This window comes from Theobroma cacao, chromosome 2 (genome assembly GCF_000208745.1).
Source record: "Theobroma cacao cultivar B97-61/B2 chromosome 2, Criollo_cocoa_genome_V2, whole genome shotgun sequence".
NCBI classification, from domain to species: Eukaryota; Viridiplantae; Streptophyta; class Magnoliopsida; order Malvales; family Malvaceae; genus Theobroma; species Theobroma cacao.
Genome location: NC_030851.1, coordinates 30,753,399 through 30,776,967, shown reverse-complemented (window position 1 = coordinate 30,776,967; position 23,569 = coordinate 30,753,399). Strand labels below are relative to the sequence as shown.

The following is a 23,569-nucleotide window of genomic DNA, read 5'->3' as shown; positions in this document are numbered from 1 at the left end:
CTGGTGTTCAAGACTTGTGAGTAAACCCGCCAAATCCCGAACAAGCTTAAGTTGAGATTCCTATTAATTTCATCAAATATTCTTTTATGTATATAATCGACTAATGATCATGATACTATCCTTTACTCAAACCAGATAAACATTTGAAATTTTATACTTCGTTACTAAATGACAATATCCAAATGTAAATAAACTTCCAACAATTTAACAACACACTTAATGTTCATTACACAACCACAAAGTCTTTAGCAAACACATATACGTTGGATTAACTATTTTACAAGTCTAGCTATTTGCATTACACGACCTCTATGCAGCGGGGCGACTTGGAGTGGAAGTCTAAGAGATGCCATTACCTATGTTGCAGTAAGTCTCGCTGTGCTGAGCGATGCACTCGAACTGATTACTTATCTGCAAAAAGAAATAAAAGGGTGAGTCTCACAGACTCAGTGATCATCAACTTCGTGAATAGGGCGTAGATGGGAAATAAGCTAAAAGCAGAGAATTTGAATGTTAAAAATATAAGAATATATAAACAATTTAACTTAAAAAAGGGATGTGTGCCTTTCGTGTAAAATTGAGAATTTTTAATACAAGATAATTATTTTATACCATATATAAATATCAAATCCAACACGAATAAAAGTTTCTACCATTGAAACCTTTTTTATAACTTTACTCAAATCAAATCCGTAAATACATGCATGCTCTCGTAAACTTAAACATTTTGAAAGCTTATAGGCAAATCCACAAATCACCTTGTACGCGAGGAATTAAATCCATATCATCATATAAATAGGGGAGTTGCCGAAAATCTTATAGTTCTCACCATGCGTAGAAATACGAGTTTGAAAACCCAAAGAGATTTCACTCTCGAGTAGGTAATAAAAATAAAAACTCGTGGACCCGCTTCCACGTAATAACATCCGGGAGCCTCACTCCACCGGATCCCATAGCCATGGCAGTTTTAACGATGTTGGCCGACATCAAAGAATCAAGCAGTTGCAACCGCGTACATATCCCGTGGCCTTGCCACATATATATCATAGACCATGGCCTTAGCCATGTCTAACAGCCCGTCGGCAACCCAAAGGTCCTCTAGCTAGAGCTCACTTATGCACAAGGGTCACACTTTACCGATGTGACATCCAACCTACTCTCGAATCTCTCGGTTTAGTAAAACTATTTAAAAATCGAGTTGAGTTCTCAAAAGCTCATGTCGAACCATTTCGAAACATTTAACATGGTATTATGATGAAATTCTTTATAAAACTTTATAACATAAAACCTTTGCATGAGTTTGAAACATCAATCTGCATGGTGAATGCGTGTTTTATTCATGAATGCACACCACACAAACTATAAGGCACATTTTGATATGAAACATATTAAAAAGCTTGTTTCCTGGTTTAAAAATCCTTTACGTATATAGCTTATATATACATACATAATCAAAATACTTTCAAACATTCAAGCATTCACAAAATACCTAGGATTTCTACCAATTCATGCTTTCCACAATTTTGCATTTAAAGTAAATCAATACGTGTATATATATATATATATATATATATATATATATATATATATATATATATATATATTTATGGGAATTTTAAAATGGACACCCCTTACTCACCTCACAATAGTGGGACACTACATCGCTATTGATTTGAGTACGTATATAACTAATCCTACTTGTCGATCACCTATTACCTCATCTGGCACGCCACCATAGCACACTTCCTCTACTTATACGCTTCCCAGCAACCATTCAAACCAAATTCACTTAATTGTACTTATGCATGGCAGCTAATCAACTAATAAATTCTTAACCAAATTTCATAGTTAATTCCATGCTTACACAATCATATATGGCACCAATTTTACCAAAGAAATCTTAAATCTTTGCATACATAATCCTTGTCATTACATTCTCACAACATCAAATCTCATAACCAACAGAGACATTCTTTCTAACCCTTAATCATTTAGCATAAACAATCAAGGATTAGGCCACAATTGTCTTACCTTTCCTTGACAATTCAACTTGATCTAAAACCAAGAAATCTCAAGCTCCTTGGTAGCAAAATCTCACATTCTTTGTGATTCACCAACATGCATGGTTTTCTTAGCACCCATAAGGTATTCTTTTGCTGCCACAAACATTTTCACACATTATAATCGGTTCAAAAAGCATACATTCAATCAAACTAACAACTTTTACCTTCCTTACCTTGAAATCTTTAGCCAAACCACGAAACTCTCCTTAAATTTCAACAATGGCATGTGGGTGGGATGAAAAACCTCTGGGTTTTTCTTTAGGTTCTCCAACCGAACCTTATTTCCTTTCTCTCTTTTTCTTTCTTTCTTTCTTTCCTCTCTTTCCTCTTTTCTTCTTTCTTTCTTCTTCTTTCTCTTTTCTTCTTGGTTATGGGCGAACTCCTTAAGGCCAAGCCTTGAAAATGGTTTCCATTTTTTTATTTTTTGCCCACACATGGGCGGATTGCCCAAAGCCACCATTTTCCCATTATGTTTCTTTTCTTTTCTCTTTATTTTCCTTGCATGGGTGGATTGCCCAAGGCTTAATGGCTTTTTGGCATCTTTTTCTTGTATTTTATGTGGTAAAATCACAAAGCAAAGCCTTTGAGATCTTTCCACCCTCCACTTGCATTTCCATTCTTTCTTTTCATTTTTTTATTCCATGCAATACATTTAATTCATATTTTATTTAGTCACTCTTTGACCCATTCAAATCACATGCAACCCACTTTCTTCATTTGACCACCAATGCACCAATTACATTACATGCAAATAAATTTTAGTCATTCTTTTTTTTACTTCACATAGTGAGGGTCTCACATGTCCCCAACTAACTTTTCCTTTTTGCACATCATAGTTTGCATGTAATAGTAACTTTCATATGTATATCTCATATTCCTCATAATCTAACTTTCATTGGTTAGGAAATTCCCCTTTTAACTTCAAATATTGAAATTGCAAATGAATGCTCAAACTTTTCCTTATTTACCATGTGACCCTCCAAACTTTCATCTGTCACAATTTGGTCCTTGCAACATTTATTTAATTCCAATTTCCTTCTATCTTCCTTCCTTTACACTTGTACAAATAGGATTTAAAAGTTGCACTTCACCAAGATATCACCATAATATTTAAATATTTACTTACCCGCTCTAACTTTATTTAATAAAGGCATGAGGGCCCCACTAACATCGTTTTTCTTCGAAATTCTTTCTTACTTCTTTTCCCCCACTTAGATTAGTCATATAATCCTCCTTCATTACTAATTTCAATAATAGATAAAATATTAATATTTTAATATTATTTTATTCTAAAATATTCTTTTCACCCGTTACCGCTTTTTGATACTTAAATTTATGTCAATTGACCTTTTGTCTCATCGGTAGGGTCTTATTAACTTTTATACGAGGGTACGAGATGTTACATAAAGATTTTATTCTTTTCCTATTTTAAAGGGTTTATGCTATATAAATATATATATATAAATATATATATATATATATATATATATATATTGTATTATGAATAAAATGAGTTGAGTTTTTCCTTCCAAATTCACACTAAATATTCATTTAGAACTCAATTTAGGGAGGCAGTTTTAACATCCATTTGATATACATATAATTTATAAATAGACACCAAAACCAAAAGTGCTCTTATAGACGTTATTCTTGCTACTAGAGCATAAGTATAAGAAATAATCAATCTCTTTCTTTTCCATAAAACCTTTAGCAATTAATCTAGCCTTAAAGATTTGTACCAAATCATTTGTGCTATATTTCCTTCTAAATACCCATTTATAACATATGAGTTTTTATCTAAGAGGAAGATAAACTAAATCTATGTTCTGTTTCATAAGATTGAATCCATTTTATCATTTATTGCTTTTTTCAAAAAGCTACATCTTTTGAAGACATAGCTTATTTGAATGTTTTTGGATAATCTTCAACGTTTAATAAAATAGATATCTTTTTATACACTTTGGTTCTACTTTCTTCTATAAAGAATGCTAAAACTTGAGAGTAAATGAAATATGGATATAAGTGCTTTCGTTTTATAGCTCTTTGACTTTTTCTAGGCTCTATTTAGGTATCGTTCCTTTTTCTTTTACTGGATGTACCATTCGAAGTTGTACCACTTTGGTCACAACTTGGAATTAAGACATTTTACTCACAATCAAATTTATTATTAAAGTTATATAGAAATTTGTTTTCAATAAACTTAACATATGTAGACTTTACAATAACATTGAATTGTAAATATAAAATTCTATATGTTTTAGAATGTTGGGCATAGCCAACAAAAATACCTTTCATTGCTTTAGATCCAAGCTTTGTTCTCTTTGGTTCAGGAATTTTATAAAAGGCTAGGTGTTGTTGATTTCTGACAGAAGTGCACGTATCGTTAACAAGTAATATAACAGAAAGTAGAATTCGTTCCCATAGAAAATTGAATTAATCTTACTTGCTAACTACTAAAATTATCACACTATAATCTTATTCAAACAACTAAAAATTAAATTAAAAAGAAAATTTTATTTTAACAAACTAAAGACTAAAACTAATCTAAATTAATCAGCAAAATAATTTTATTAAATTCGAATGACTTTTAGACCTAGGATTATGATGTCCTTCAATACTTCATCTGATTTTTGTTTCTCTCTTTTAACTTAGTTTAATAGATTAAGTTGCTAACCTAGAGTCTTAAATTATTTACAAGCCTCTATCGAGTTTCTAATAAAAATATCTCTCCCAATTAACTTACTATATGTCTATGCAAATTAAATTGAAGAAAGATTCATTAAGTTCGTGCTCTAACCCTGGCTACATATGGCTTAGAAGAGTATGTCTACCTCATATTCAAATCAAACCACTTAATCAACTAAGTGTATTTGATCATATGCTATTCTATGCAAAGTCTACCTAAATCTCCTTCGTCAAGGTTTAACTTAAATTTCCAATTCAATCTAATTAGTGATCAGGCAACTAGAAGCATTAAGAACAAATAAAATAAACAACTTAAATCTATAAAACATAAGCAAAAGAGAGATAAATAAATCAGATTATGTATTGAGTTCAATCATAATCTTAGATAAAAATTTTAGTTCCCCTTCAACTCACACATTATCATCAAATTAAGTTTAAACAATAAAATCAAACTAAGAAAATAAAAGAATAAAAAAACATAATCGAACCCAAGAACTGTAATCTTGATCTTTCAAATCTTCTTGAATCCTTCAAATTCTTCTTCACTTCAATGACTTTGTGGCTTGATTTCAACTCTTAATCGGGTGCTTCGTTCCTTTTAAAAGTCTTTCGAAAGGTTGTTTTTATAAAGTTTTGAAGTTAGGCCAAGTTGGGTAAAGAAAGAAGTCAATTTCAGCTAGGATTTGCTCATACGTGAGCCATGGCCTACCTCTATCAAGTCCGCAGCCTCGACCAATTAATTAGCAGAAATCATAATTACTCTAGGACTACTACAATGCTTCAAGTTTGACATATTTTTTACTATCTCCAAGGCTGAACTGGGCAAAGTGGTATATATGAAAGTTGTAGATTTTTCTCTTAAATTTCTAATGGTCTAAGAATCATTTCATTTGGAGCTTTGTATAGAGAGTTATGATCGAAATACCAAAACATGTGCATTAAAGTCTACACCTTGAAATTGCTCTCCTTCTTCCATTAAAGTTCTTCCTTTATTAAGCACTTACAAAAGCATGAATAAATCAATAACAACCTCTCTTAATCATATTAACACCAAATTAAGCATAAAATTAACTAAGATTAGATTGACTCACCTAAATTACTTAATTTAAAATAATTTAAATAAGACCTACTTATGTTCATACATTACCACAAGAACTAAGCTAAATTACTATTAAAATTAAGCCTAAATAACTCTATATCATGGAGTTATCACTAGGCACCCCCACACTTTAAGATATTTCAAGTTTGGTTTTCTTCTATTCCAAAATTCATATAGTAAAATTTTAATACTCTTGGAAGGAACTCTATAATGTATATGGCACCCAAGCATTTAGCTCATTGGTTGGTGCATGAACCCCTTGCCTAAAGAGCAAGATTCGAATCCCCCTTCCCCCAATTATAAAAAAAAACTCTATAATGTATATGACATACTGTTAATAAAGTTTCAACTGATAAATCATAAGGTAGATGTGTATTCAATAACATGGCATTTGTCATGTCAACCAAAGTTCTATTTTTTCTTTCAGCTAATCAATTTTTTTGTGGTGAATAAAGAGCATTTTTTTTATGTATCAAACTGTGTTCTTTTCAGATATTATTAAATTCTATAGGAAAATATTCTCTTCCTTTATTACTTCTTAGAATTTAAATTTTCTACAATCAGGGGAGTAGCTAGCCAACTTTTGTTAGGGGACTAAAGACAAAGAGGAATAACGGTAAAAAATTTTAAAAATTAATACGTTGAACTTAACCAATAATCAAAAGATTGTAATAGACAATAATTTTATATAAGGTAAAATACCCTTACCTCTCTAAGTTTTGATCGAAATTATATGAAAGTTCTTTATTTTTTAAAATGGACACTCCACCCAAAGAGTACAAACACCGTTAACAGAAGTTATGAAAAGACTAAAATACCCTTTTTTATTAATTTAAAAAATTATTATTATTATATGTTTTGAAAAATAAAAACATAAAAAAATAGTGGTGCTCCCCAGCTCACTAAGAAAGAGGAGCACTAGCTAGTGCTCTCAAGGGAGGGGAGCACTAATCAGTGCTCCCCCTTGGGGAGGTTTTTTTTAATTAATAATAAAATAATAAAATTATATAATAATAATTATAAAAATTAATCAAGGGTAAAATTATCTTTTTACTCTTGCCATGTTAGCAAGTTGACGGAAATACTAACGGTTGATTAATGGCTGAACCTATGTGTCTAGCGAAAAATATTGTTTTGGGATGAAATGTCTACTTTAAAAACTAATGGACCTCCGTGTAATTTCAATTAAAACTTAGGGGGTAGGGATGTTACCCTTTTATAGAACATGTAAATCAAAAAGAATAAAAAAAATTACAATAGTCTTTTAAGAAGGCTGTGTTCGACGATGTTTCCTTAATTTAAATTCATCAATTATTGACTTTGTACTAAAATGCTAGCAATGTCTTTCTCAATATAAACAACTAAATTATCTGCAAGAAACTCATCATCCATTTTATTCTGAAGTCTTGTTTTCACAATTTTCATTGCTAAAAAGACTCTCTCTATAGTTGCTGTCTAATTTTCACAATGATGGTGAGTGGTCTTTATCCTTCCTTGTCCAAGCTCACAAGCTTATAAATTTCTTTTGAAGAATGAAGTGTGCTTCAGTGGTGAGTTACAAAGAAGAGAGTAAAGTAAACATAAAAGGACAAAAGAGAAGAGAAGAAAGAGGTGTGGAGAAACTTAAGAATTAAGGTAAAATTGAGTAAGACTTGTGGGGTCATTTTATTATTTTTTATTTATATTAATTATTAAAAAAATTATTTTGATGGGCCATTAAAAATATATATATATATAATAAATAAATAATTTTAAAAATTTTAGGGACCATGACCCTATAAATATACTACCCTCTGCCTTTAATTAAAATATATATATCTTAAATAAAAATTTTAAAAATTTTAGGGCTCTGCCCTTGTCCATAACAAATTTATATTTATTAAATTTTTGAAAAGCTTCATGTTTTGTTTTAGTTAAATAGATATAAGTGAATCTAGAATAATTATTTATGAAAGTTATAAAATATCTCTTTCCTCCTCTAATTAATTTTCCATTTAATTCACATATATAAGAATGTACAAGATCTAATAATTGTGACTTTCTTTCTATACCACGAAAAGGTTTCTTTGTCATTTTTGCTTGTATGCATATTTCACATTTTTTTTAAGTGTTAATTTTTGCGTGCAATATAACCATTGTTAGGCATAAATCTCATTAAACCAAAATATGTCTTAGTCTAGCATGCCAGAATAAAGAATTAGACTCAAAAATATAAGTAAAAAATAATATTTATTTCTTCAATACTGAACTTGTACATGCCATCACAAAAGTATCATTTTTCTACAAATAAGCCACCCTTGGATACTATTACATATTAAATTCTATTACAGCTTTAAACCCTTTCTTTACAAGTAAATTAGCAGAAACTAAACTCTTTTGAATTTCAGGAACATGAAATACATTGAGTAATGTCGGTTTCTGTCCAGAAATGAAATTCAACTTGACAATCCTTTTTCCTTCAACTTTGGTTGTAACATGATTTCCCATCAAAACATCTTACAGTTTATTAACTTTCATGTAAGTCTTGAAAAGTTTTTGTCATTACATACATGAATTATAGCATTAGAATGCATTCACCAATCTTTACTTTTATTGGAACCAATAGTCATATTCAATTCTATTATCATTTCAATATGCATTGTAGAAACCATAGCAACCAATTCCTTGATACCCTCTTCTACTATGTTTGCTTTTACAAGATTTTCATAATCAAAATTCTTTCCTACCTTCATTAACCCACACTCACAAATCATATGACTTTTCTTTCCACAATGAAAATAATTTATATTTTTCTTATCATTTTTCTTGAAGGCTTGTCTTGAAACTTAAATGCAAATGACTAAAATTTTCATAAAATTGTTAGAGTTTTAATTCTTTTGAAAATTATTGGAATTTTGACTCATATGATTCACATTAGAATTAGAGGCCTGAAATAGGCATTTGAGTTATGAATTGTTCTAATGATAGAGAATCAATAAAATGCAAAATCCTTTTTTTTTTTTGTAATTATTCCACGACTGAGGCAATTTAGAAAGAATTGCACCTACTTATAGCGCATCAGGAACCTTAACCTCAAGGTCTTTTAGTTTTGAAACTAAAACTTGTAGTTCATGCACTTGATCCATGATAGACAGATTGTCACTTATCTTAAACTTGAAATATTTTAAAGACAAAAATTTGTTAGTACCTCATTTTTCATTCTTGTAGGTAGTCTCCAAGGTTGTCTAAATTTCTTTTGGAGTCTTCAGATTGGAATAGAGATTATATAAACGATTTGTCAATGTGTTTAGGATAATGTCAACAACATATCAATTCATCTTCTTCATTTTTTTTATCTCTGCCTTTCATGCATCAGAATCTTCATCAGTTGGTTCTAAAAGTGTAGTAAGACTCGGATCTAGGATATAATAAATCTTCGAGGCTATGAGCAAAACACCATCTTATCCCTCTAGTGGGTGAAATTGTTTTCATCAAATCGATCAAGTTTGATGAATTCTTGATTCATAATTTGAAACCTCGAATTTGGATTAGACTCAATTGAAAACAACTCTTTAATATTGCTAGAAAAGTAATTTAAGAAAAGAAGAAAGAAAGCTTGAGACATGTTGTAACATACAATCTTTAAAAGGTTGTTGCCTACTATTGGGATTTACAGACAAATTCTCTCTAAGATCAACAAGCTTATTGAAGAATTCTATTAAAAGTGAAAGTCTTGTTTTAGAAATATGTTCTTTTCTATAAACATTGAACTAATGCATTTTAACAATTATGTCTATTGAAAACATTGAACAATTAATCAATGTGTTTCAACAGTTGTGTCTATTGAAAAACTTTGAAAAAGAATCTATTTATTTCAAGAGTTATGTCGTAAATTGAACAATCACATTTGAATAATTAATTGACTTCCAATGTGAGATTTCTAGTAAACCCAAATATTACCAATTATTTAAAAGACTACCTATGAAACCGAGAGACAGGTAGAAAAGCTCTTGACTTCAAGTCCCGTTACACCGTTTTCTTTTTCTCCAAGTGAATCTGATGAGAAGCCTCCGCCTTCCAAGGAAAAGCCTCTGTTAATAGTCTTAAAAGGAAGGAAGAACACTTATTGGAGATGGACTTTACTTAGCGCAACCAGTCACTGAAAAAGGATATAGAGAGTAAGAAGTTGTTCCTTGATCAGCAGAAAGCTAAGAACTACAAAGAACCACATTCGGAAGCAAGTAAAAGCTTGAATCTTGAGATACAATTAACCCAAATTTCCATGGAGACTGAAAATAGTCAAGATCATCAACAATAGCGAATTTCCACCAAGGTCTATAAACAACCGTTCACCATGGATTAGACGATTTCAAAATCAAAAACAAAGAATTCTCAGTACCCATACGATCGAATGATATCCTGGTTACCATCAAACACCAGAGGACTAAGCAAGGTGCATGATAACGTGCTCCCGTTTGGTCTCCTTGATCTCAATGTTCAAACGATTTCGAAGAGCAAAACCTGAAAGCTTCCTCTACGGAAACATTGAGATCAAGGAGACCAAGCGGTTATTAGAATATACTGATGTGAAAGTGAATTAGGGGGAAGGGGGTGCGGCATTGATGTCTGGCCATTGTCGCGGTCTATTGACCGATCACACAATGAAAGGAACAATACTGGGCTGGTGAAGATAGAGCCACAGAGGGATGAAGAGAAAAAGTAGAGGATACTTCTGAAATAAAGGAAAAAAAATAATTAGTACTATTTTAGGCTGACGTGGGTGAAAAAAAAAAAGAAAAGAAAAGAAATTGATATCTTCCTAATTTGGAAGAAAATACAAGGCATAATATCTATAAAATCTCCTCTTAACATATTTAGTAAAATTTAAATAAATTTTTATTTTTTTATTGCATTCAATCAAATCCTTAAATAAGTTCTTGTAATTTTATTTTAAATCAAATAAATTTTATTATTAGTTTTTTTTTAAATATGATTTATTATTGATTTAGTCAAAATATCAATTGTTATGTTATGTTCCTTGATGTTGATATAATGCTAACATATCATAATGAATGATGATATGACATATTGATGTGATATAATAAAATAATCACGTGACATTTTTACCTTTCATGTGAATATAAAATAAAATGATAAATAGTATTTTAATTAATAATAATTAATCAACCATTAATCATAATAACTTAACATAAAGATTGATTAAACTAATAAAAATATAAAAATTTATTTAAATTTTTTTAAATAGTTCGTAAAAGTTTTTGAATATTATGCCAAAATATAATATAAAGTATCTTAGTAACCGTTTGACCTAACTTATTTTTAGCTTATTTACTGCTTAAAATAAAAAATTGAGTCAAATAGGATTTCTTTAAAATCTCTTAAAAAAAGTAACTTTTTTTTAAAAAATAAAATCTGAAAAAAAAAAGTTAAAAAAAAAACTTCAATTAGAAGCTTTCTCTTCTCTCTTTTTTATTATTAAAAACACGTCAGTTTATTAGGAGTGCTATTTTTTTCCAAAAAGATCCTCCTCTCAAAAAATACTCCCTCCCTCTCTCCTTATAGATATTCCTCTCCTCTCTCTACTTTTTTGTAAATCATCATTTTAAGGTTTTTTGTGTTCTTACAAAAATAAAGAAAAATGAAGATCCAAAATTTAAATCTGCATTCAGGTATTATTTTTTTTTCTTTTTGACGATTATGATTGAAATAATTAATTAAATAGGTCAATAGTTGTTGAGATAAATTAAATGAAAATTGAGATAATATTTGTTAATTATGGTTGTTGAGATAATATTGTTTATGGAGGTGAATTTTGTTATTAAGGACATAAATAACTAAACGTGATTTTTCTGAATTATTATTACCACCTTAAACTTCTCTTCTTCTTTTTTGGATTCTCCTCCATTGTTAGGGTTAAGAGTTATAGTAGTTGACTCACTGTTTTCTTTTATCTTTCATTTTTTTTTATTTAATTCAATTTTTTTCTCTTGATTTTATTTATTTATTATTATTCAATAAAAATTATTTATGAATTATGTGTTACTTATAAATTATTTATAGAACTCTTTTTTTATGATTTATTATTAATTATAAACTTTATGTTATATAAAAATCTTTTTAATATTTTTAAAAATTTATTTTAAATAGATAAAAAATAAAATTAATTTTTATTTTAAACAAAAAAATTCGTGATTAATAAAAAGTTATTTATTAAATACTTTTTATGATAATTTTAACTAAAATTATAGTTTATATAAATTATTTTGTCAAATAACTTATCTATAAAAAAGAGCTTATAAAATGTAAATTAACCAAATAATTTTAGTTTAATTTTAAAAATTATTTATTTTTATAAAAATTTTATAATAATTTTTAAGTTAAAAAAAATTAAGCCCAACATGGTACGGGACTAAAAATTTATAAATACCTTACTTTGGGAAAAAGAACTCCTTAAATACGTGTTAGATTTATCATGTAAAACGACATGCCGTTTTGAAATGCGGCTTCTACACTGTTAGAAAGGGACAATCAAAAAATAGAAAAGCAGCAGGGATGATTGGAAGACCACAAAATAGCGCCAAGTGGGGGGGTTTTTATCTGCTTAAACCCTAAACCCTCATCTCCTTCTTCTGCCCCTTGAACCCAAACAGAGTTTCAAACCCCCAGAGAAGAAAACCTTAAGTCTGTTAACAGAGGCAATGATCATATGCCGCTCAGCTTCAATGCTCCATTTCTACAGTTTATCAACCACCCCAAAACTCCTCTCTCATTTCAGGCAATGTTCTTTTCTCTCTACTTCTTCGCCATCTTCTCTGTCTTCGTCCCCTCCAATCCGTTTAGTTTGGCTCAATCAGTCCAGCAGGCGCCGAACCAGGGCCTTCAGTAGCGCCGCTGTTGCTTTCGCTGTTCCGAAGAAAAGTGGGACGGGTACCTTCTTTGCTGAAGAGAGTGTTTCGTGGAAGTCTCTAGGGTTATCTCATCGGATCTCTCAAGCTCTCTCTAATGCCGGTTTCGACAGACCCTCTCTCGTTCAGGTGCTGTCCCTTCTTTTGATGAATTCATTTACATTTGTAGTTTTATTTAAGCATCGTTTCTTTGTTACTTTTTCTACTTTTATTTTTTGGGTTCTGGAAGCAAAAATAATAAAAGAAAAAGTGCGTCTTGTATACAAATCAAACAATTAATAATTGCTAATTAGAATTTTCTTTTTTTTTTTTGAAGAACACAATGATGATCTTACTTCAATATAGAACAATTATTTTCGAATTGGTGTGGTGCTTTATTCATTTGTTAATGCTTAATCAATTATGATTATGTTGTCTGTTATTTACCTTTAATTTTTAACAACTTTTTAGGAAGCAAAAAAGAAAAAAAAAACTAGTACCAAAAAGCAAAGAGCAAAATCGACAACCAATAGAACAAGAAATTTACCAATTTTCAACTATTCCAAAGATATTACCAAAAGCAACAAGCAAATGCATATATCAATTGGTACCCATTATTTTGAATTCAAGATGGATTTTTTTATTAGATTGAGGTAAATAGTTAGTTTATCAACTCTTGAATTTTTTTTTATTCTTCCATCATGTGTGCTTGCTGTTAATGGGTTTTGATGTTTGTTGAAGAGTTTTCCATTTGCATTATAGGCTGCCTGTGTACCATCTATACTCTCTGGAAAAGATGTGGTAATTGCAGCAGAAACTGGTAGTGGTAAAACACATGGTTATCTAGTTCCCCTGATTGATAAGCTCTGCTGTGCTCGCCACAATGGGAATAATGATTCCAAGGCAGCATCTGCTTCTTCACATAGCTTTTCTATTGTTCTTTGCCCAAATGTATTGCTTTGCGAACAAGTGGTTCGAATGGCTAATGGTCTTTCTGGAGATAATGGTGAACCACTTCTCAGAGTTGCAGCGGTCTGTGGTCGTCAGGTATATTTATGAACAACCAAATATATCTCTTTGGGATTGGTAGCATTCATGGTTTTCTATGTTATTGGATCTTGAAAGGGTGCTTTTGCATTTTGTCATGCATGTATATATTTTGTATTGTTCCTTTTACATTGATAAAATCTGGTTGTCTCAAATAAGATCCTTGACTACAGGGTTGGCCAGTGAACAAACCAGATATTATTGTGTCAACCCCAGCTGCTCTTCTGAACAATATAGACCCCAAAGAAATTCATCGTTCGGATTTTATTCGTGGTATAAAATACGTGGTATGTTTTCTTACCCATGACTTTATATTCATTTTGGTTATTGATAAAACATGAGGCTTTTTTATTTTATTTTAATTTTTTTACAATAATTGGCAGGTTTTTGATGAGGCAGATATGCTTCTCTCTGGGGGCTTTCATAATCATGTTATCCGTCTTATGCACATGCTCCGTTTTGATGAAAAGCTTTTGTCTCGGATGAATAAATCTGGATCTGAGAACCCTGCAGAACTGAATTCTGATTCTCTGTCACACTTTGACTTTGAGGGTGAGAAAGACATACAAAACGAATCTTTCTCCGAAGCAGAGGAAATTTCTGAGGATGATGTTGATGCTGAGGACTTGAAGGATGAAACTAAAACTTGGCCTGTCAAGAAAAAAGACTGGAGGAGAGTGAGAAAAAATTATGAACGCAGTAAGCAGTACATATTTGTTGCTGCCACCCTTCCAGTTAATGGAAAGAAAACTGCTGGTGCAGTGTTGAAAAAGATGTTTCCAGATGCCAACTGGGTTAGTGGAAACTACCTACATTATCACAACCCTAGGTGCCAAATTCTTTCACTCTTTTCTTTTCTTTTTCTTCTTTTTTTTTTCAACCTCTCTTCCATGGATAAATGGTGCTGCATTTAGTCATTGTCATTAAAATTGTTTAGAGGCTAAGGTATATCTCTTGCGGATAATTTACTTTTTAAGCTTGTTGCTGCTCATGGCGATCCATTTTGTTCCAAAATCATCTATGCTTGTCATGACTAAGGAAAAAGCTTGGAGATTTAGGATATCCTGTTTATCATGCATAGAGATTTAGGATATTTTAAGAACATTTAGTATATGTTAAGAACTCGTATATCTGTGATACTTCTTTTCAACTTAGATGGCTATACTGATGATCTTTTACAAATTTACCTTGAATACAGTGCAGTTGTTTAAGGTCCAACCATACAATAGAAACCACTATGAAAATTTAAAAGAAAACATTTATTTCCATTTCTCTTATCATGTATTTAAAGGCTTCTTATGCTTGGATCTTGATTGCCAACAGGATGCATTTAATTGGCTTTGCACACAGGAAATGCTGGTAATTCAAATAATGGATATATAGATGAAACAAACTGCTATTGTTTTATGTTTCCTTGATCTATTGTAGTCCTTAGACTTAGACATTTAAAGCAATGTCTCAGTCAACTAGCATCCTCCTGTTTCACCTGTTTGGTGCTTAAAGATGACTAATTTTGAACCACTATAAAAATATAATTATTTATGTGTTAACTTGATGAGTTAATTTGTGTGTCTTTTTACTTTTCTTATTTCAAGAGGGGAAGGAGAGGGAGGGGGGGGGGCAGGTAGGGGAGGATTGGAGTTATAGAAATTTTGGGAAAGCTATGCTGAAACAGTTAAGTTTTACAGGACTTATTAGTTTAGATGTGGTGTGCTTGCATTGTTTCTTATAATAAAGGTTCAAGACATAACTTATTAATTTGAAAATGGGTCATATTGCTATATCTGTTGTGGGAAGAAAATACTGATCCAAATAATTCTTGATGGTCCAATATCTTGATGTTTTGATATGTGGTGTAATAGTTAGCCTTACAGAATTCAACCTCTTCACAGTCGGTCTGTACTGTGACATGAATTTCAGTTCCCATACACCTTTTGAATTATCATGTATCTGCCTCGTGTAACAGATCGCTATTTCAATCCCTTAAGTTATGTCGTCTTTAGTGCCAACTTCTTTGTTGGTAATTTGTTTTCCTTTTTCAATTTCAGATTGAAGGAGAAATGGATTGAAGTCACAACTGATACACAGGTCGATGCACTAATAGAGGCTGTAAAGCAATTTAACTCAAAAGCATTGGATCATGGTACTGGTGTTAGTCGAACCATGGTTTTTGGTAACACTGTTGAGGCTGTTCAAGCAGTGGCTAATATACTCCAGAGGGCTGGGATTGAGTGTTACTGTTACCATAAGGACCTCTCTTTGGAAGAGCGTGCTGAGACCTTAGATGATTTCCGAGAGAAAGGTGGAATTTTTGTGTGCACAGATGCTGCTGCACGTGGTGTTGACATTCCAAATGTCTCGCATGTCATCCAGGTGCTTCTTTTTTACTAAATCAATTTTATAGTGGGAAAAAGTTGCTCAAGATATATTGATAATCTTGTAAAATGTGGGTCTTGCTATATGTAAACTCTGTAGCAATAATAATTAAAGTGCCCAGAGAATAATAATTTCACTAAAGCTAGTAGCTAATAACTGATATAGATTTATAGGATAAAAGATTGATAAAAAAGATCACTTTTGTATATGTATTGTAGATAATAACACCGTTATTAAGTTTTGGTTTCCCAAAGCAGGTTCCTAGATGGATGATCTGGCTGCAGTCCTGAATTTGGCAACTCTGCCTTTTTCAAGTTTGTTATCAATATACTGTTCTTTCCTGGTTAGACTTTCTGGAACAGACAATGCCAACAAAAATCTAAATGTATATAAGCATACAAATATGTCATATGAGCATCAGCAATCCATAAATATAAATTTTGAAGCAGTCTGGTAAAATGGAAGATGAGGAAGAAAAAAGCATTGTTAATTTCTTCATACTTCTGTGCAATCACCTCTGAGGAATGATATAGACCATTAGAAAGTAAGTCCAGTTAGAAGAGAAGTACATATATAAATATTTGTAGAGAATAATCTGAGTCAAGTATCTATAGTCTTGAACTCTTAATTCATGATACATTGTAAATTATTTCTGTTTCTGTTTGTTGATCATTGAGCTCTGATATTGTTACAAGTTTATGACTAGCAAATTATCTAAAATTATATAGGGGAGCTAATCATCTGAAGTATTGTGTTCTTTCAGGCAGACTTTGCCACTTCTGCTGTAGATTTCTTGCATAGGGTTGGTCGCACAGCACGGGCTGGTCAATTTGGAGTTGTTACAAACCTCTACACTGAATCCAACCGGGATCTTGTTAATGCAATTCGTACAGCTGGGAAGCTGGGTCAGCCTGTGGTAATTCCAAAAGCTTGCAGTTTCCATTAGCTGAGTTGACAGTTTTACATTCCTTAATCCCAGATGAAGAGATAATATCTCTCCTCTGGCTCCCCCCTTTAGCATTCTCTTTCTTTTCCTTGAATGAATGTGTAAGACAGTGATTCATTGATTAGGAAGTCTTAGGACTTAAAATGTTGTTATACAAATAAATTGCATGTGCTTGTATATAGATTAGTGAGTTGTACTTTCTTGAGCAATGACAAATGTTTTTGGTTGGTTACAGGAAGCGGCCTTTAGCAGGAAAAGAAGTTTCCGAAACAAGCTTAAGAAGAGAGGTAGAGTTATTGTTTGAAAATACTTGCCAATAATTTAGTTTTGTCTTTTCTTTGGATATCTACTTGCCAAAATTTTCACTTTATATGTTACATATGAAATATTAAAATGTTGATAAAATTGTCTTAATTTTAACAGGTTCAAACAATGCCAGAGATGGATCAACTTGTGAATTGATGGTGTAAGAAACATGGTACATTATGGAGAATAGATAGCCATTGATTTTTTAAATTATTGCACTCACTTAGCTTGTAGCATTATCATCAACGTGAATTATGGTCTCCTTAAGTAGTATTAGATATTGTAGTAAATACATGCAATATCCGAAAGATCCCTTCTACCGCCTTCCCCATCTCTCTGTTCACACACACACAAGCCAAAAAGAGAGAAAGAAAAGACTGATTGCATTCTCTGTTTCCACAACCAGTCTATCTGGTTGTCAATTTTTGTTAGGACTAGTTTATCTTGTTGTGCATTTGCGTGTAGCGTATTGGATGGAACGGAAAAGATAAGTTTTGTCCAATACTAAGTTTGATGTTGTTTAAAGGAAATAGGATCACTGACTATGCCTCTCAATTCATCCGGTGTAAAGTGGATACAGCCGTTCTCTAATGATTTCTATCCACCAAACATGGCCTTTTGCCCTTAGGGGACACATAGAATAACATCTTTTTGGGTTGTCACTTTTGATTCGGTGCTGGAAAGAGAATTCCCTTGTTTTGATATTGCATTGGAATGTATTAAAGTCCCAAATGTTGTCTTGGCCTAGTTGGCTTGTAATTGTGCATGTCGACACATTTAGACGTTAAAAGCCACTTGCACTTGGAACATTTCTCGCAACCGACGGTTTGTAAATAAGTGTGTTGGAATGGATTGGAGAGTGAGTTATGGAAGCTTCTTTTCTGTACGCGAGTCCTAGCATTGAAAGACATGTCGATTAAGAATCTAATTCTGCGCGTGGGAGTTTATTCTAGAACGATGGTGAGCTCTCTTTGAATCGTGGCCATCAAACCTGACAAAGCCAACTACAAGCGTTGATATTCTCGCTGAGATGGAGACTAAAAGGAGCATAATAACTGGTAACTTGGAAGGTTATGAAGCAGAAATATTTGTTGATTATTCAAAAGGGAAATGTAATTTCGATATTAATATTTGCGATGGAAATTGCAATTTTGAATAATTATTTTGCCAATTTCAGTTGAGAGAGACAACCCAGCCATGAAACCACCAAGGAGGGAAAGGCATGGCAAGACTAGATCTGGTAATCATAACATCTTACTCAGTAAATTTTTATTATTTCCTTTTAACAAAATCTTTGACATTGCTTTTATTCATTTAATAATCCTCCATGGACCATGGCATAGACAAAAATAGGAACAGATGTTGTTTGATTGAGACGATAGCCATGTCATCCATTTCACACTGTTTGTTGTGAGACAGGATTTCAAGAGATACGAGTGTGATGGTACGAAAGTTTTAAGTCGACTGGCGGTTTGTCTCCAATAATACCTTCCTTCTGAATGTAAGCGGCTCTCCCTCGACTGCCTAAGTTTGTGGTCACTACTTCGTTGGCAGCCTGCCCATCACCGTTCCCCATTGCCACTTTGCTTTGCATGTGCCAATATCTAACTAATAATTGATAAGAGAAAAGGAAATGACTATCTCACCAGTTTTCTACACAACCATAAATTTTTGACCCCACTAGTTTCATAAAATGTTTTAAATAAACTTTTCAATGGGTTATATATTATAATCTTGTGTTTTAAAACTTTTGTTTATATTATAATTTTGTTAATTGTATATCTTTAAATTTAGTTTATATTACCTAGACCAATCTTAGTATAAGACCCAATCATGTGTTGAGATTTTAGATATAATGCTTAAAAAAACCTATGAATTATTCAAAAAAATTTAAATAAATTTTTACTTTGTTATTGCACTAAATCAAATGTTTTTATTTTTATTTTAAGTCAAATAAGTTGTTATAATGGTTGACTAATTATTACTAATTAAAATATTACTTGTCACTCTATTTTATATGATATTGGTATGATATGTGGACATATTATAATAAAAGATGATATGATATATTAATTGAAAATTATCAATCTTTATGTAAGTGTCATATATGTATAAAATGATAAGTGATATTTAAATTAATAATAATTAATTAAATGTTAAATATAAAGATTTAATGTATAAAATAAAAATATGAAAATTTGATTAAATATAATAAAAAAAATAGTAACTTATTTAAAATTTTTTAAAAATAATTTAAAAACTTTTTCACATTACGGTCCATTTTGTCAATTTTGTAAACATAAGGATAAAATTAAAGAAAACAAAATTTGCGTGTAAAGAGTTACTATTGACTTGAGAGGAGCCGGCTTAGAGGTCATGATGCTAGTGATTGTAGTGACGCCACATAATTACGTTTTAGAATTGCGTCATAGGAGGAGTAGTTGATGATGATTGAGAAGAAAAACCATAGTTAAATTAATTTATTAGTTGTCCATGCATTTGTACTTGCATTTGCATTTATCTTTCGCCTCGCCGTGCCGTCCCATCCCATCAACTGGATATTGTTTTACGTTTCTGAAAAAGAAGGGCCTCTAAGTTTGATATAGTAAGTTGCAAATGACAACAACTCAAGAGAGACGCAGTCCAACTTTAAAATCTTTGATTTACATAGATATTTTAACTTGAAATTCTCTTGATATTAATTAATTATTATAAAAATATAATTTCAAAACATTTATAAACATTAACAATATATATAGAATAAAATCATTGCATACTGATATATATATATATATATATATATATATATATATATAAATATATATTCAGTTCCATTGATTAATTAAAAAGCTAAATGAATACAACTTTTTATTAAACAATTAAACACTGCTTTTCAACCAGAATAAATGCTAGACCATCACAAATGAGATGGTGCAAACAACACAATGTTTTTCTTAAATGGACACATCAAAAAAAAAAAAATAAAAGATCCCACCACAACTACCAATAAACCATGCACCCTGGAATCTCAATCTCTACAACACTAGAGAAATCAACTAGCACAATCTTAATGAGTAATTTCTTTAATAATGTCCGTTCAAGCTTTTATAAGAAGCCATCAAATGTTCCACAAACTCATTAATACAATCATCTGAGCTCCCTCCTTCACTGATTGCTTTCTTAGCCGATTCCCTCCATTTCTTAGCGTTTTTCCTCATCTTTTTGCCTTTCTTCCCTTCCATTACTTCCTTCAAGCACTTCATTAGTTCTTCTCTTCTCACAACTCCCTCCTCATCCTCTTTGGCTCTCACTCCTATCTCCCAAATCTCCTCAACAAACTTTGCATCGGTCAGTTGATCAGTCCATTTGGGCACACCAATCATTGGCACTCCAAGGCTCAGCCCTTCCAGCGTTGAGTTCCACCCACAGTGCGTCACAAAGCAGCCTACGGCTGGATGTGCCAGCATTTCTAGTTGGTTACACCATGTCACGACCATGCCCTTTTCTTTAGTTGAGTCTACCAACCATTTGGGCAGTTTTTTCTGTTCTGACTCTCTGACCACCCACAGGAAATGCAAATTGCTTTCCTTTAAGCCCCATGCAATCTCTTCCATTTGTTCTTCTGTTAATGAAACCATGCTTCCAAAAGAAGCATAGACCACAGACTGAAACGGCTTTGTTTCAAGCCATTCCATGCACTCTTCGCTAAGTGGCTTCCATAAACTTGAGCCATAGCCTCTGTCACCCTTGATTCTTTCATCCAAGTAAGCAGATGGTACCATGGGACCAATCAACTTCGCTGGCCAGATTTCTGATACGCCTCTTGCTTCCTATAAGAACATGTAACGTAAAATATCAGCACAAAATTTGCAGTGAGCCTATTGAGAATCAAATCAATTTAACTTCGACCACCGTTAATATAATTGTTCTACAATCTTTTCAAATGCATAAGATATAACAAAATTAAGCAGCTTGGATGATGCTGATGCTTGTAAGTAGTTAGAACTCTATTTACATACCTTCCCTTCCAAGTCTTCAAAGGTGTTATCAAAAATCCAATCGGCTTCATCCAAATTTGAATATTGACTTAATTTCATGGCCAAGTATGCGGGATAACTATCTGGAAACCTAAGAAAAGTGGGCAAGTCAGGATAGTTCAGTGGAGGAAGCCCTGGTAACTTTACGGGTGTGCTTTCGGGCATCAGTGGCAGAGGAAGCAGGCCACGGTGAATATGAGAAAAGATGCTACACACCGTGGCAGAGTTAGTAAAGAATGGAGCTCCATAAATCCCATGCTGCTTTCCCACATCGAGAGCCCATGGCAGAAACGAGTCATACACAACACAATTAACTGGGGTGGTAGAGTTTTGGAACTTTTGGATGAGTTGAGACAGAGTTCGGGAGCCATTCTCCCTGAATGACTTAAGGTAAAAGTCTACATTCCCTGCTTGAGAAAACCCACCTTGATCGAACCCATCAGAGATTGGCTCGACACCAATGTGAGCTGCACATATGGACTCGACAGTGTAATGGGTTGTGGCTAGTGTTGCCTTGACACCTTTAGAGGCTAGGCGTTTTGCAAATTGGAGAAGAGGGTTTATGTGGCCTTGGCTTGGGTATGGCAGCACTACTACGTGCCCTTTAATCTCTTTGTCTTCCATTTCTTCTTTCTTTTCTTTTTCTTTTTCTCTCTTAAGGACTCTTTGTGATGATGTGTTCAAGGGTGCTAGTGATGGTGTCTTTTATAGGCCAGAGGAAGCAAAATCTATGTCGGTAGAGAAGGATCTAGTGTGAACAGAGGTATTTTGACAGGTCAAGTGGATCATAATTCTACTGGCGCAGCACCGGGAAAAATAAAGACAAAGGCCTTTTGTGTCCGACGCTGACTTTCTGGTGTAAAATGTTTTTGACTAGATAAATAAAACTATTGTATGTTTATGTTTAGGTTTGTGATTTCGTAAGTTGAAACAATGGTATTGAATTTCGAATTTGGTTTCCAATCAAAGAGAGGGCAAAATTACTATTTCCTAAAAGTGTAATTAGTTTATGAAAGTGAATCCTTCCAAATTCTGATGAAATGCTACAGTTCTCTAGCATCCACATACCTAATTATATTATACTTCTTTGCTTTGAATGTTTTATACAATAATTAAAGTCTAACTTTATCGGATGGTTATCTTAAGAAAGGCATATTCTCAAGGGGTAAAAGTATTATTCTCATTATAAAAAATTTAATATTTTAAATTTTGGGAGAATAAATAATTGTTTTTATTCACCCCAAAAAAATTGTTTTCATTAAAATTTTAAATTGTTTACATTTGAACATTATTAATGCATGATCTCTTATTTAGAGAATAAATTTTGATTTTTTTTTTCAAATTCAAAACAAAAAGTTGAGTCGTGAAGACAATTACCCCGTAATAATCGGTGATAGAAAAGAAACGTAAAAGTTTGAAATTTTAGTAGTAACTGATTTGGGGAGGGTTGGGTTTCTTTACTTGTTTTTATTGATCTTTAATCCAAGATATGAGAATGATGAAATATTGGATGTGATAAAGCTATTAGCTAAGCAATGCAACGTCAACATGATTCGCTAATGGCTTACGCACATGGTTCCTTCTCTTCCCTTATCTGCTCGCTGCTGGCATCGTTACCACCACCACAAAATTTGTCCCATCAACATAGGTGCCAGGCCATGCCATGATTAATTTACATCTATTGGCCCCACACTCGATGTCCCTCGCAAATACTATGAGTCAGTAAAAGTTGCCAAATATTATTTGTTTTCCTTTTTGCACGAAGTCTAAGAACCATGCTGGAAAGGAGACTAGTAGTTTGGCTACCTGTCTGTTTGCCCTTTTAAGTCTGGAGTTTGGAGAGTTCATGTCGGCCAATGGCAACCATTAGGCCCACTATATATATATATATATTATTCAATTTTCTTTATTTCCATTCCTCTAATTTTAGATTATATAAATCAAAGAAAAACTACTAAAAATTAGTTGAACCGAGAAGCGAAAAGCAAGCGTTAATTTGACCTTTTATTCGAAAATGGGAGGGAATATATACTTTTATCTTTAATTTCTTCTATATTCTATAAGATGGACTTTAAAATATTTCTGCATGATCAACAGCACTTAAAAAAACAACATATTCTCATGCC

The 23,569-nt window shown here is 32.2% G+C and overlaps 2 protein-coding genes and 1 long non-coding RNA gene across 3 annotated transcripts; 1 reads left to right on the top strand and 2 right to left on the bottom strand.

The window, feature by feature from the left end:
- On the bottom strand, positions 203-2,350 carry LOC108660886. The gene is made up of 3 exons (XR_001926586.1): positions 2,237-2,350; positions 2,032-2,156; positions 203-411 (listed from the first exon to the last, which is right to left on the bottom strand). It is a non-coding gene; the product is annotated as an uncharacterized LOC108660886 (long non-coding RNA).
- LOC18609377 (DEAD-box ATP-dependent RNA helicase 22) lies at positions 12,413-18,153 on the top strand. The gene is made up of 8 exons (XM_007044453.2): positions 12,413-12,881; positions 13,494-13,778; positions 13,952-14,065; positions 14,162-14,607; positions 15,827-16,151; positions 16,918-17,070; positions 17,336-17,387; positions 17,524-18,153. Exons 1-8 carry the CDS (start codon positions 12,546-12,548, stop codon positions 17,568-17,570), a joined length of 1,758 nt encoding a protein of 585 aa, XP_007044515.2. The 5' UTR covers positions 12,413-12,545; the 3' UTR covers positions 17,571-18,153.
- Positions 20,249-22,226, bottom strand: LOC18609376 (UDP-glycosyltransferase 74B1). The gene is made up of 2 exons (XM_007044452.2): positions 21,426-22,226; positions 20,249-21,236 (listed from the first exon to the last, which is right to left on the bottom strand). The coding sequence occupies exons 1-2, from the start codon at positions 22,065-22,067 to the stop codon at positions 20,490-20,492; spliced, it is 1,389 nt and encodes a 462-aa protein (XP_007044514.2). The 5' UTR covers positions 22,068-22,226; the 3' UTR covers positions 20,249-20,489.